The sequence below is a fragment of the Podarcis gaigeae genome (assembly GCF_964106915.1).
Source record: "Podarcis gaigeae genome assembly, chromosome: 5".
In the NCBI taxonomy this organism is placed as follows: Eukaryota; Metazoa; Chordata; class Lepidosauria; order Squamata; family Lacertidae; genus Podarcis; species Podarcis gaigeae.
This window is the reverse complement of record NC_139681.1, coordinates 20,871,392-20,886,038: the sequence shown is the minus strand read 5'-3', so window position 1 is coordinate 20,886,038 and position 14,647 is coordinate 20,871,392. Positions and strand designations below refer to the sequence as shown.

Below are 14,647 nucleotides of genomic sequence, written 5' to 3'. Positions count from 1 at the left end.
TAACTGTTCTTATCAATCCAAATTTAGTGCATAGCTGTACAGCAAAAATTATGGTGAATTAGATTAATGAATTATTGCCGTACCATCATAAATGAGGGAGGCCTTGCCAATTTTGTGGATAAGGCAGTGGTCATTTTGAATGCACACTTCTCTTCTCACCTGCACCCCTAGTCGCACTTGTGGATGTGGCAACATGTGGATTCCAAATCATGTGTGGGAAACATATTCAGGAATGTGGAAGTCGTAACCACGGACATAATTTCTTTATCAGAAACTCAATACAGTGGTGCCTCGCAAGACGAAATTAATTCGTTCCGCAAGTCTTTTCGTCTTGCGAGTTTTTCGTCTTGCGAAGCACGGTTTCCCATAGGAATGCATTGAAAATCAATCAATGCGTTCCTATGGAAACCGCCTTCAGACCAGGTTTGGGGACAGTCTGTCCCCCGACCTCTTCTGAAGGCCGACGTGGGGGGGCGAAAGTCTTTGCTTCCCCCCCCCCTTCCCGGGACAGCGGAGACTTCTCCGCTGTCCGGGGCGATCTTAAAATGCTGGCTGGCGGCGGCGCAGACATTCGCAGCTTGGGGAACCCTGCAGGACTTCCCCGCAGGGCTCTCCAAGCTGCGGATAGCAGCCTGCTGCCCCGCCCGAGGGGCGCTCTTAAGCAGAGCGCCCCTCGCGCGGCGCAGACATTCGCAGCTTGGGGAACCCTGCAGGAGCGCCCCTCGCGCGGCGCAGACATTCGCAGCTTGGGGAACCCTGCAGGACTTCCCCGCAGGGCTCTCCAAGCGGCGAATGTCGGCCCCGCGCGAGGGGCGCTCTTAAGAACAGCTCTTAAGAATGCTGTTCTGAATGTGGCGGTGGGGAGGAAAAACCCTCCTCCCACCGCAAGCCCCGGGAACAGAGAAGCGCTGCGCACCTTCCCCTCTGTTCCAGGACCTGTCCTGAAGGCTTGCAGTGGGAGGAGGGCTTTCCTCCCCACCGCCAACATTCAGAATGCTGTTCTGAATGTTGGCGGTGGGGAGGAAAAACCCTCCTCCCACCGCAAGCCCCGGGAACAGAGGAGAAGCCCTTCGCGCCTTCCCCTCTGTTCCCGGACCTCCCACCGCAAGCCTTAGGACAGGTCCGGGAACAGAGGAGAAGGCGCGCTGCGCTTCCCCACTGTCCCTGGAGATTTCCCTATGGGCTTTCGTCTTGCGAAGCAAGCCCATAGGGAAATTCGTCTTGCGAAGCCGCTAAAAAATCGGAAAACCCTTTCGTCTTGCGGGTTTTTCGTTTAACGAGGCATTCGTCTTGCGGGGCACCACTGTATACAATTCCATTGTTTCCTCTTTCTGTCAGCTTTTTGACATCTAATAGACTAGATTTGAACAGAAAGAAGAAGAATTTGGATTTGATATCCCGCTTTATCACTACCCGAAGGAGTCTCAAAGCGGCTAACATTCTCCTTTCCCTCCCCCCCATGACAAACACTCTGTGAGGTGAGTGGGGCTGAGAGACTTCAGAGAAGTGTGACTGGCCCAAGGTCACCCAGCAGCTGCATGTGGAGGAGCGGAGACTCGAACCCAGTTCCTCAGATTACCAGTCTACCACTCTTAACCACTACACCACACTGGCTCTGGATGTTTTAAAATTATTTCTTCCTATCCTAAAATTCATATGAGACTCTTTGTGTATCCATTTCCATACCCCACCACCACCCTTAATCTTGCCTCTGGGTCAATGCCAAGCAGATGGGGATCCAAACAAGTCCAGAATAATGCTAAAAGTGGGAGGGGAGGAAGGGAAGTGGGAAGGATTACCCACATTTGGCAGCAGCTCCTGACACATCATGGAATGCAAGTCCAGAAGATTCTCTGACTTTCCTGAGTAGCCTGTGGGCTGATTTGCCACTGAAGGGAGGAGACTGAAAAGCCCCGACAGGGACATGGCGTCTGTGACAGAAAAGTTGGTTTCACAAGTATTTCTTTTTACTTTTATCTCCTGCCAGCAAATGGTTAAAGAACAGCAGCCTCTGATTGGCTGTGGTTCCAGGTGGGAGAGAGTTAGTAAGGTTGGTTTAGAGTCGTGGTCATGGAGGGGGATGGAACTGAGGTTGGAAAGGTTGGGAGTTAGGTTAGGAGACAGGTTGAACTGGGAGACTGAGGGAGAGACAGGAGAAGTAGCTGAAAAAGGATCAGTCTACTTAGGTCTCTAGCTAGTCTGGAGGGGAGAGACTCGTCTGAGGAAGAGACTCCCCAAACCCAGTTAAGGAAGAGGAGTTGTGAGCCCTTAAGACTATTACTGAAAGTTACCTCAGGAGTTGGATTTGTTAACAGGGTGGGTACCTGAAGGGAAGTGCCACCTCAGAAAGGAACCAAACTAAAATGCCGAAACCTCTGTGAAACAAATTCAGCAAACGAGCTTATGAATTCTGAAGTAACCTAAGTTTCTCCACTTGTATTATAATACCTTGTTTTAGAATAAACATTTATTGTTATTGTAAAAGCATCTGCTTGAGACTCCAGCTTAGTGGTTGTCCCCCACAGGATACTCTGGGATAGTTAGCATTTGTTTTAAGGGTTGTTCAGGGCAATATATGTAAGAGAGAGCAGGCAAGTCAGTGCGAGTGGTAACTGAGGCGCTGAGCTTGTCACAGTGTCCTCATTTCAGGCTTAATACAGTGGTTGTAAAAGGTGTGGCACGCCACACTGCTGTTGCAGGAGGGGGTGGCAAGAGCAGCAGGAAGATTCAAGGACAATCAAAGAAACATATAAATTATTTCAGTACAGTATAGTATCAAAATACTTGACTGGAGAAACCACCGCTCCTTTATTTCCTTTTTTACTCCTTGCTCCCCCTCCTCATCCTGTCCCCAAGGAGGAGCAAACCAGGCAAGGCTTTCATATTGTGCTTCAGTTCCCTGCAGCTTTGGCTGAGTTAAGGTCATCCACGTAGCTCTCTCAATACCCTGATGGATGGGTCATGCTTATTGATATATTGTAATTTAGCGTAAAAGGAGTTTTTGTTTTTGTTATTAAAACCTAGCAAAAGTCACTTTTGCGTTTCTTGAAATGTGTGGTCTCCCCAGCACGCCTTCTGCAGCGCAACTACCGTAATCTGCAGAATAGCCAACAGCAAGAGGGGTCAAGCACTGGGCACTGGAAAGGGCAAGAAGAGCAGACAATAAGCACAAACTCCAGAAAGGCGAATGAGTGGGTGGTGATTTTGTGTAAATGAGGTGCGCATGGCACTACTGCACCACCACGGGCAGGTCAGCTGGTAGCGCATGGGACTCTTAATCTGAGGGTTCTGGGTCCGAGCCCCACGCTCCCTGCAGCGGGGGCTAGATGATTCTCAGGGTCCCTTCCAATTGTACGATTTTACGATCCCCCCTCTTGTCTCGCTTGTCACTGTGCTGAATTGTGGCACAATGGGTCAGTGCCCTGTTAACCAGAAGTCGAGCCCACGCAGGGACGGCTTTCGGCGCGATTCCTGCACTGCAGGCGGGGTTGGACTAGATGACCCTTGGGGACCTCTTCCAACTCTCCAGTTGTGCGAATTGCCGCCAGCAGTTTGCACAAAGACTCGCACCCGCGATTGCCCGAGATACGCGACAGGAGGAAAGCAGCAGGCAGCGGCGCGGAGCCCGCGGCAGAGAGACCCGCGAATCCCTCCTAATCCAATTGCGCTGAGCGTAACAACACGTCCCTCTTTGTGACGCAGGCGGTGTATGCAAATACGGCGCCGTCGCCACGCCCCTCCGGAGCGCTTCTTGGGGCTGCTCGCAGGAGGCGGCGGGAACAGATCCGATCGCCGAAGAGATGAGGAGGGTGGCGGGATCGATGGACTCCCAGGGCGAGCACCGCGCCGATTACTTCCGACGCTCCAACCTGTTCGTAATGGTGGTGATCTTGGTCGGCCTGATCTACTGCGGGGTGAGCGCAGCCTCCCTGGAGGCTCCCGGGGCACCTGGTGCGGGGAAGCGCGGGGCACCACGACTCCAAAGGGTACCCTTGGGGGTGGGGTGGCGTGCGGGGATCATAGTCACAGCTGTCAACTTTCCCCTTTTCTTGAGAGGAATCCTATTCGGAATAAGGGAATTTCCCTTTAAAAAAGGGAAACGTTGACAGCTAGGATCATAGTCCAACCCGAAACATTTCGCCCGCCGAGACTCGAACGCGCGACCTGGAGGTTAAAGTCCTCTTGCTCCACGGGCTGAGCTATGTCTCTCTTGCCGTGGGAGCCAGAGATGGCAAGGCTTGGAGGGGATCCCCATGTACCGTACTTAGCTTTGAAGATGTTAGGGATGAGCCCGCCCAAATCAAGCGTGTTTTTTAATATATTTTTTAAGTCACATTTATTTCATGGGGAGAATTTACAGTATTCAGTAGTGCGCCCCATTGAGTTCAGTGGGCATTACTCCACTGCAACTGGGCACAGGGTAGAAGCCTCAAGTAGGTGTTTAAACTCTTCCACTGAAATGAATGGGTTGAAAAAAACAAAACAAACCCCGGAATCTTGAGTTGTGTTTTCTGCTGCTCTGAAATAGGGGGCATTTTTCTTGTTTCTGTCTCCCCCCCCCCCACTCAAAGGTTTTTGGGAGCTGAATCCCTGATTGGAGTCCAGTATAATTATGTTTTCCGCCGTAGTGCACTTTTAGTGCATTTCATGAAGACAGTCGGCTTTAATGCATAGCACACACTGTATTGGTGAGGTTTATTCTGGAAGTACATTATATGATCGTGATTTATTTTTTTAGGGGGATCTAGACCGAGATCTCATCAGCTGTGGGCTTTCTTGCCTAAGTCCAGTGTTTCAGGTCCTCCACACCCTGCATTGTAAAATGCAAGGGTCAGAACCTGTTTCAGCCATGGGCTGGTCCACTGTCCCTCAGACCATGTGGTGGGCTGGACTAGTTTTTTTTTGGGGGGGGGAATGAACGAATTCCTATTCCCCACAAATAACCCAGAGATGTATTTTAAATAAAAGGACACATTCTACTCATGTAAAAACACACAGATTCCTGGACCATCCATGGGCCAGATTAAGAAGGCGATTGGGCTGGATCCGGCCCACGGGCCTTAGGTTGCCTACCCCTCATCAAATGGCTGCTAATTTCTGGGTTGTTCCACATTGTCCCCAAATTTCATATATTATGTATGGATACTGGGGGATAAACACAAAAGTTGTGAATTCTGATGTTGCGGGATGATGGGTTATGTTGAAATGTATATATGCCACTTAGGAATTTGGAATATTAAGTGGTATAGCTGAAGTAAATAAAACAATATCTACTGTATGCTTACTTAAATGTATATCTCTTTCTCCCCTCCCCCTCCGCACACCTCAGTGGGCAGTCTTTTCACCCTCAACAATCCCCTATGGCCTTCTGGGACCATTAGGCACCTTCACTAAATATTGGGTGGAAAACCATAAAACTCTTCTCGATATAGGGTAAGCTGAATTCTCATCTTCTACCTGTTCACATTCCTTCTGCTCACCCAACAGCGGGGATTTTGGGGGTGGGTGGGAGGGTGAGTAATATAATATGCAGCCATATGTATGTGTTTCTCCTTGCATATTGGGAGGGACAAGTGAAATATAAGAGCAAGCTACAGTCAAGCAATGTATTTGAGATTATAGTCATAGAATCGTAGAGTTTCTAACAATGGACCCAGGGCCTCATTCTTTTTTCTTCCTTCCTTTTTAATTGTAAAAACCAGTCCGACACATGTGTGAAGGGTGGATCGGGACAGGCTGTCTAGCCTTTGTTCCTCTTTCTCTGGTAGTTTTCCAGCCCATAATTATCTCCCCTGAGCACTTTTGTCACCTGGGTTAAAGCATAGCTGTCAACTTACAGATTTGAAAATAAGGGACCAGCAGCCTCGAAAATAAGGGATCAGCAGCCAAATTAAGGGATTTTGGCTTGGCTTATACAGAAATCCCACACACATGGAGCCATGCTGCTTTGGCTGCGACTGACTGTGCTTTGCAGGGGGCTGAACTAGATGATCCTAAGGGTCTACAACTCCCACCAAAGAAGAGTGGCAGACAAAACTGATGAACGACGTTGAGATGGCAAAGCTTACAGGCAGAATTAGAAACCAGGAAGAGGACCTCTTTAATAAAGATTGGGGAAAGTTTATAATTTGAAAAGCTGTTGTAAAGAGTTACATACATTGGTAAGATTGACAGAAAACTTGTAGTAAAAGTTTGAACTATGGATGGACAAATGATTTATAAAAATAGTGTTATGAAAGGGATGCAGAGGGGAAATCACTACATTAAGATGCTGCACTGGTTGGAGGGTATACTAAGCAGCCCGTCAGGGCTGCCATCGTCCTGGGGCGAGGAGTTCCACCGGCCCTTCCCTGCCTGAGAGGGAGGGGGCCGCTAGGGACGCATTGGAAGATGGCCAACAATACCATCTCTCCGACTCACACGAGGTAATTAAGAGGCTGATATGGGAGTAATTAGCCTCCCTAGTTTCCCCAGGGGAATTGGGAAAACACTGCCTCATCTGCGGTTGCCGATAATTCACCCCTGAGTTCAAAAGAAGGATGGGGCGAGGGCACTAGACGCACAGCACTTGTGTGAGTTCGCTCTCCCAGACGCTACTTCTGATCGCACCGCCTGGTTGCAGAAGCTCAAAATAAACAATTAGAGACCAGCAAATGCACATGTTTCGAGTGAAGAAAGGGAGTACTGACTGCTACCTGAAGCGACCTCTGTGAAGCTGAGCGACGGGTTGGATTCAACAGGAAAATATATCAAGAAGATACATCAAAGATGTTGGTATGGCGGAATGGGGCGGAAAGGGGGGGAACTTTTCTTTTTTCCTCTATGTGATTACCTAACAATCCCCCCCCCCCAAGAAGAACCGTTGCACAATTGATAACAAGTGAGATAATTATGAACTGTGTGTAAATGAATTTTTAACCAAAGGCTTTGTTTTGTGGAAGATCTGGAAAGGAATGGAAGGCTCTTGGAATGACGCAGTTGTAAAAAGAGATTCGCCATGACAGGCAGGCTTTGTTGCAGGATTTACGATCAAGAGGGGAAGAAAGCCATGACTTTGTTATCATACTTGACTCTGTGTTTGAACTGGCAGAACCCCCTGAAAAGATCAATGTGGGAGCGAGAAGTCTGTGAAAGCTAATGAGCAGATGTTAAGACTGTTTTTTATGGAAGTGCTGAAATGGCATCTGCTGTCTGAATATGATTTTTTGATTAATGTGAAAATCCACACAGGACTATAACACGTTTGTTTCAACTCGCTTGTGGAGACTTTCAGAGGGTATAAAGAAAGGAAAAATATACGATAACAACAAGAAGAGATAATTTGTAAAGGAGAACAACAAAGAGCGGAGTGGACAGAATTGTGCACATCAAGGCAGCAGCAATAAGAGATGACTCGATCCCTTTCTGAGCTTGAAGCATGGGCACCCCCAACAAAATTTAAAATTTGGCTTTGTAATTTGGAACTAATGTGATTTGATTCGTTTGTTAATAAAAATTATTTTAAGAGAGAGAGAGAGAGAGAGAGAGAGAGAGAGAGAGAGAGAGAGAGAGGGAGACTCTCACCCACGCCGCCCGTGAGCCCGGCATGAGGTGGTTGCAGCGCGGCGGCTGAAGTGCCGCCCTTCTGTGTCCCTCCCCATCCCCTCCTCTTCCTCCTCCTTCAGGCTGCCTCCTCAGCTGCCGCTGCCGCCTACGGCTTCCCCTGGTAGCACGGCAGACGTTTCGCAAGAGAGGGGCTGTCTGCCCGCCCGCCACCACCCATCTCCTCATGACGCGCACCTGAGGGGGGAAAAGGAGAGACGGAGACACAGCAGATCATGCACGCTCTCTCTCTTGCTCTCTTGAGGCGGAGGACCCCGAGCTGCTGCTTCCCTCCCGAGCCGGGCGAGCATGAAACCCGGGAAATTTAAGGGACATCATCAACAAGGGACAGCAGCGGGACACAGCACTGGGATAAGGGAGTTTCCCGCCAAATAAGGGACGGTTGACAGCTATGGGTTAAAGAGCAGCTCCATACATGCCTTACTCCACTCGGACTGTGTAGTGTTTCTGGTCTGGTTTAGGCTATGCATAACATGTTATTAGAAATATGCACATTAATATAAAGGGGCAGGGCAGAATGATTGCCTGCTTTTTGAAAACCCCATTCCTGCACCTGTTGTGTGTTTCTCTTGCACAAGCCGTGCTTACCGAAATGAACAGGCATTGCACAAAGCATATTTGAGTTGCTTCAGTGAATTCCTGTCCATTTCACAAGGGCTTGCATGAGAAATAACAGGGTTGTGTCCCCTGTTAATTAGCTGGTGATTGGGGATGTGTTTGGCTTTCCCCCTGGGAATACCTAAATGTTTTGGGCTAACCCTTATCTTGCTTTAATTTACGCCAGTTACAAATGGTGTTATTTTCCTTCTTTTCAGATATTTAGTTACCTGGTTAGGCCACGTCGGGGAAGCATTATATGCCCTCAGGCTATGCAAGTAAGCTATTTTTATTTTATTTTGGGTCTATCTTCTACCTCCACCTCCCTCTGCCCTCTCCTAAACAGCAGATAGCACGGCAAAGCTGCGTCTGGGCTTGTGAGCTGGTTTTCTGGGTATGGATATGGGGTGTTGTGCATGAGCACTCCCTCTCACTGCCTGAAGTGGTATGGAAGTGACACACAGGTTTTAATAATCTTCACAAGCTATCTGCAAGAATTGGGTCTAAAGTAAATTCTGACAAGGACCGACTTCGGAGCTGTCGTTGAATTTGCTTTTTAAAAAGCAACCAGAGCTTTCCAACATTGAACCAATAAGGTGTGCTGTGCATTGGAGCTGTGGCAGGTGAACTTACCCTGATCCTTTGGCAGGTTTCTTAAAAAATAATAATAAAGACGCTGGTACTAGTTTACAAAGCCTTATACATCTGAGGACCAGGATACCTAAAAGGCTGCCTTGAACCTTATATATACAACTTATGGTTGCATTCTGCCGGAGAGGGCCTCTTGAAGATACCATCTCATCAGGAGATCTGCTCCGTATAATGCGGTAACTGGACCTTAAATTTTGGTGGCACCTATCCCTGAGAACTCTGTCTATTGTCTTTTAGGCACCTCTTAAAGACCTTCCTCTTTTAAGAAGCCTTTTAATCAGAATTTTATCCTGGCCCTTATCTGCATTGTGTTTATATATGCCATTATTGTTGCTGATTTTGTATTGTTAATTGCTTCGGGATGTATAAATGAAGTAAGCAAAATAAAAGAACATAAAAGAAGCACAAGGAATTAGTGACTGTGTAAGTAGGCTGGTCTGTGTGGGTGCCAGTAGAGGAGTAACAATATGATGGTTCTAAATCCCAGATATATGCACTTGGATTCAAAACCCTGTTTGGGGGTTATCTGGAACTAGTGACTGCATTGCTGATATCTTTCCTTCATTGGTGTATCACATGCCACCCTGGAAAGTTCCCTGAAGGATTCTGGTGAGGGAGCAGGGGTGTGGATGACAGCCCAACAGTTTCAGCCCATCCTCCAAGCAGCTGAGGGCAAAATAGACATCTATCTACTTAACTTGGATTTTAAGTAATACATGCAGAAATGTCAGGCTTTGTCTGTCTGTCTCTTCACTGCAGGATGAAAGGCATCACAGACCCTTCAACTCAGCGTTTGTGGTTGGTTCAAACATTTTTCTTTGGAATGGGATCTCTCTTCTTTTTGTTGACCTACAACCCCCGGAAGAAAAGCTGGTGAAGGATTCAGCCAGAAGAGAAGGTTCCAACACATTCTAGCTTTGGGGTATATTTTTCAGCTGAAGCAAGAAAAGGGGCGCTCCCCTTATGCTATTCATATAATCAGTTATCAGTAAACAATATATTCACATGTGCACACATAGCAGGGCTTACAGTAATATCATAATCCATTTGAATCAAGAAAAGCTTTTTGCCTAAGCTAACTGCAAACTGCTTGGAACCGCAAGTCCAGAACCGACCTTTCACCTAGTAACATCCTGCACCCTATAGGAAAAGGGAAGCCATGAATCACAAGGCGCTGGTACAAATCCCCCCCTCAACTATAGGCTAAAATGGTCCACAAAACAGGAAGGGCCAAACCACAAAAACTCCCTACAGAGCAGATGCATAAGGGGGAGGTAGCGCCAGGAGATTCCCACCCTGAATCTTATTTCTCTGTTCTGTCAGAACTAGGGAAAAGGTCAGACTGTGCATCATTGTGCAGACAGTGGAAAGCAGAAGTTAGGAGTGAACTCTGCGTAAGATCAGGAGCATGGCAAGAAGCACGCTAATTGGTTATTTCCCCCTGGCGTTCGTAACTGTCTCATGATTGTCTCATGATCTGTGATTTGCTCAGGTATATATTCTCAGGATTTGTATGCTTCTGGGTCCCAGTCTTTTGGAAAGGATTCCAACTGGGTCCATTATTGCTCAGCAATAAACCTCACCTTCTTTTCTCCAAGTTGCTGCGTCTGTCTGATCCTTGTTTAACCCTAAGTGGGTACCTCCTATATTTCACGTGCTTCACAGTGAGAGGGATGGGTGTATTCCTAAATATTTTGTGTGTGTTCAGAAGTGTGGTAATCTTCTCTTTCTTTCTTTTTTAAATAATTTTTATTAACCGACCAATCAAATTAAATCAAATCACATAAATTCCAAATTACAAAGCTGAATTTTAAATTTTTGTTGGGGGTACCCATATTTCAAGTTCTGAAGGGGATCCAATCATCTTAATGTTCACAAATCTGTCCAAATAATGTTCACAATTCTATCCAATCTCTTCTTGTTGTTTTCATATATTTTTCCTTTCTCTTTGTGACCTCTGATGGTCTCCACAAGTGGGTTAAGACAAATTTTAATCCTGTGTGGATATTTCCGTTCGTCCAAGAGCCATATTCAGACGATTTCCGTATAGCATCGCTTCCATAAATAAAGACACTCTTACCGTCGTTAATCTTCACAGGTCTGTCACCTTTCTCAGTCCACTGAGGAGGTTCGCCAGGAATCCAGTATGAAAACAAATCAATTCCTCCTCCCAGTCGTCAATCTTTCGACAGAACCTGCCAACATGGCAACTCTGTTTTTATTGCTGCGTCATTCCAAAAGCTCTTGTTCTTTACTCGATCTCCATAAAACAGACTTTTGGTTAGAATTCATTTCCATACAGTCTTTAATCATCCTGCTTAGGTCAGTTAGATGACGGTTCTGACTTGAGGAGGCGTTATTGGTTAATCACATAGTAGAAAAGAAAAAAAGTTCCCCCCCATCCAGTCCCGATGCCAACATACCGAACCTTTGATGTATCTTCTTCATGATATATTCCTGTTGATCCAACCCGTCGCTCTTCTTTCACAGAGGTCCCTTCAATTAGCAGTCTTCACTCCCGTTCTTCACTTGAAATATGTGCATTTGCTTCTTTCTAATTGTTTATTTCAAATTGCTGCAGCTAGTGCGCGATCAGAGACAGCATCCAGGAGAGCCGGAGTCCACACAAGGGCATTCTGCCTAATGCCCTCACCCCCTTCTTTCGAGTCCGGGGGTGATTTATGGGCACAGCAGGCAAGGGCAGTGTTCCCCATTCCCTTGGGGTAACAAGGGAGGCTGCCTACTCCCATAACAACCTCTTAATTACCTCGTGTGGGCCGGAGAGATGGTATTGTCGGCCATCTTCCAATGCGCCCCTAGTGGACCCCCGACAATCTTCTCTTTCACTTGGAAAGAGAAATTTCTTTCAGACGTCTCCTCTGCAGGTTTTGCAGCTGTGGGGAAAGCGAGGAAACTAGCTTGTGACAATGGGGGGGGGTGGAGCCTTTCTTTTTAGATCAAGGAAATAAAGCCAGTTCTTAATGGTCAGGACCAAAATGCCAACACAAACAGAGCAAGCACAGTGCAACCCATAGCCTCTACTTCTCAGGTCTAACAGTAGCCTTATTCATGAACTGAGCTGTATAGAAGTGTGGTGAGGCATCTTCCTTTGGTCCCAACTTGCCCTGGTTTTGCCTGCATCCATGGCTGGATTGCCCTCTATAAGTGATTGTATGGATAGTCCCCTTCATTTATGAGCCTCTTTCTCCCCTCCCCCCCACCCTTTTTACAGGTAAGGATTGCAGATTAATCAGGTCTGTGAGCACTGATCTCTACATGCAGCCACACTGTGTCCAGGGTGTAGCTGTGACTGGGAGGCAAGGTGGCATTTTCATTCTCTGTCATTTGCACCATAGACTAATAATAATAATTACTATTAAAAAATAATGTGCAACAGTGCAGATTATCCTTGTTGGGCATCCAGTTTTAGCAGGTGGCTTGGTTAACTTTTCTTCCCCTTTTTTGAGAAATAAACCTCTTCTATTTCTCACCCACCTTCCCACCCAGAGTTTAAAGGGGTTTATCCGCAGTAAATGTGGTCAGCATTGCGGCCTGAACATCATGCAATCTTTCTCCACAAACTCTGCCACCACCCCTCTGATTTATAATGGTCTACCAGCAGGTTTTGCTCTTATGTTTTCTTGGTGCTCTCTTAACAACCTGCATGCATTGCAAAGCACTTTAGTTAATAACAGTGGCACTAAACTCTTGGGCATGGCGCAAGCTTTTCTTGAAGTGCAAAAGGCTGTGAGAGAGAAAGCGGTGACCACATAAGAACTGCAGTCAAGACCAAGAAACCCCACTGGGGCAGTTTTATTTCTCAGAGATCCAACGTGCTGTTAAAAGGTAGTTTTATATTACATGCCTTAAATTCTTTAGGGGAGATGCCCCCCCCCAAGAAATACATCAAAGCAGGTCTACTAGGTTCAGTCTGAGAGAAAGCTTTGATAGAGCTTTCATTAGGTGTTCCTCATCCAAGCTGTGTCGTGATAGACAGAGCTGTCTGTGGGGAAGGTTTAGAAACAGCATGTTAGTTGGATTTGGAGGAAGTAGTTAACAGTGCCTGTCAGATGAGTGGGCAGAACGAGGGTGAGAAGCAAAGGGCACCAGCGCAGAGCTTGAATGAACCCCTCCACCCCACCAACTTTTTAGCGTTTTGTATTAGTGCAGTGCATTTTTACTGTAGTGCATGCCATTGTTATGTTGGTGCAGGAGACAGGTCCGCTGATTCTGTGCCGGAGCAAATATATAAAGGTTATGACTCTGCCACATTGGACCATAGTTCTTGCCTTTGGTTTTGACTTTTAATTCTCTCGATGATTTCTGCTGAAATGCCCTATAATGTCCTTCAAGCTCTGTGTCTCATTTGGATTTATTTTTAGGGAGCTCTTAAGAACACTGCTGCTCATAGTTTTAGCTCAGCATTTTGCCTTTGTGCTCGAACACCCTGCATATTCCGTCATGCTTGTTGTATTGAGAATCACCTCTTTAACACATTACGTTTTACCTGTTTTACCTGGCTATTGTCTGGATGATTAAAGGTAGCTTCTGCTGTTCTTTATACTGTAAATACTCGAAGGGAAACATGGTGAGCTGTTTGACTGTTGCATCTTGTGATGAAAATGTGTCCTAAGATAGGGTGCTTAATTGGTATAATGCTGCATTTTGAGCTGATAATTTCCGAGAGCTGTCTCACTGCTGGCCTTGAATAAAGCTAATAATTCTCTCTAAAATATAACGCATGCCCTGAAATTGTTACAAAGGATGGGGTGGTGGTTTCACATCCTTAAAGCAGGGGTGCCAAAACACAAAGTATAGGGCCCCCTAAGGATTCCTAATGCAGCCTGGGTTTCCCCAACCACCTTCTAGGAAATTTTGAACAATAACCAGGCCTTAATAGGATGAAGGGGTTGACTCAACAATACCTGCTTTTGTGTGTCATCGTATCGGGTTCTTTCCTCAGTTCCCTCTGTTTGCAGCAGGAATGCTAAGGAGTTGGTGAGGAAATGCACTTGGGCATCCCAGGAACACGGCCAGATAATTTGTACAAGTGCGCATGTGTATACATACACAAACATGTTGGTTTTGCATTCACACTACAGATGTGTTAAGAGCAAATGGCTTGCCAAAGCAGGCACAATCATTTTGGATTACTCTCATTGTAGTGTCTGACTTGAGGCAGAATTTAACCCTTGCCCATCTGCCAAATTGGGAATTAGACATTCTCATCCCCGCCCTATAGAGTGGGTATAGACAGGTCTGCCCTGACCTCTCAAGCAAATCTCTCCCTCCCCCTAAGACTGCATTGATTTTTGACTAGGAAGGGGGGGGAGCTGTTTGTGTGAGTGCATGTGTGACAATTTAGGGTGATCGCTTCCACTTTTGTCCATACCTACCACTAGCATGTTGCCCCCAGAGGGTTGGCAAAGGGTGATGTGACAAAACTGTGCATTGCCCTTGCTGGAGAATATGCAGGAATCTGTCTTTGCTTGCAACTGGCCTGAGAACATATTGTCCACATTGGAATGCCCAGTCAGTTTATATATGGAGTTTCACAGTAGGACAATCTCTCCTCAAGCCAACATTAAGCATAAAAAAGAAAAGAAAAGGTGAACAACACAACACACCAGGCATTAAAAATAGCAGTAAAGATGTTTGGAAACCAGACTAATGAAGTATTTGAAAGTCCTCTGAAAAAATGTGGCTTGACTTGCCTGTGAAAAAGTGGGAGGGAAGAGGTCAAGATAGATAAACTTCTGGGAACGGAATTTCATAGTCTCTCAGCACCAGCACAGGA

The 14,647-nt window shown here is 46.5% G+C and overlaps 1 protein-coding gene across 1 annotated transcript; it reads left to right on the top strand.

The window, feature by feature from the left end:
- Positions 1 to 3,736: 3,736 nt before the first annotated feature.
- Positions 3,737 to 10,447, top strand: LOC310845398 (transmembrane protein 254-like). Its single transcript, XM_083740547.1, has 4 exons — positions 3,737 to 3,914; positions 5,330 to 5,433; positions 8,418 to 8,477; positions 9,610 to 10,447. The coding sequence occupies exons 1-4, from the start codon at positions 3,801 to 3,803 to the stop codon at positions 9,725 to 9,727; spliced, it is 396 nt and encodes a 131-aa protein (XP_083596673.1). The 5' UTR covers positions 3,737 to 3,800; the 3' UTR covers positions 9,728 to 10,447.
- The last annotated feature ends 4,200 nt before the right edge of the window (positions 10,448 to 14,647 follow it).

Bases quoted from the DNA above. Each gene is read 5' to 3' on its own strand.
- LOC310845398 (XM_083740547.1), top strand. From the start codon at position 3,801: ATGAGGAGGGTGGCGGGATCGATGGACTCCCAGGGCGAGCACCGCGCC. The intron at 5,434-8,417 runs GTAAGCTGAATT...CCTTCTTTTCAG, and splicing joins AAAACTCTTCTCGATATAGG to ATATTTAGTTACCTGGTTAG. The intron at 8,478-9,609 runs GTAAGCTATTTT...TCTTCACTGCAG, and splicing joins TATGCCCTCAGGCTATGCAA to GATGAAAGGCATCACAGACC.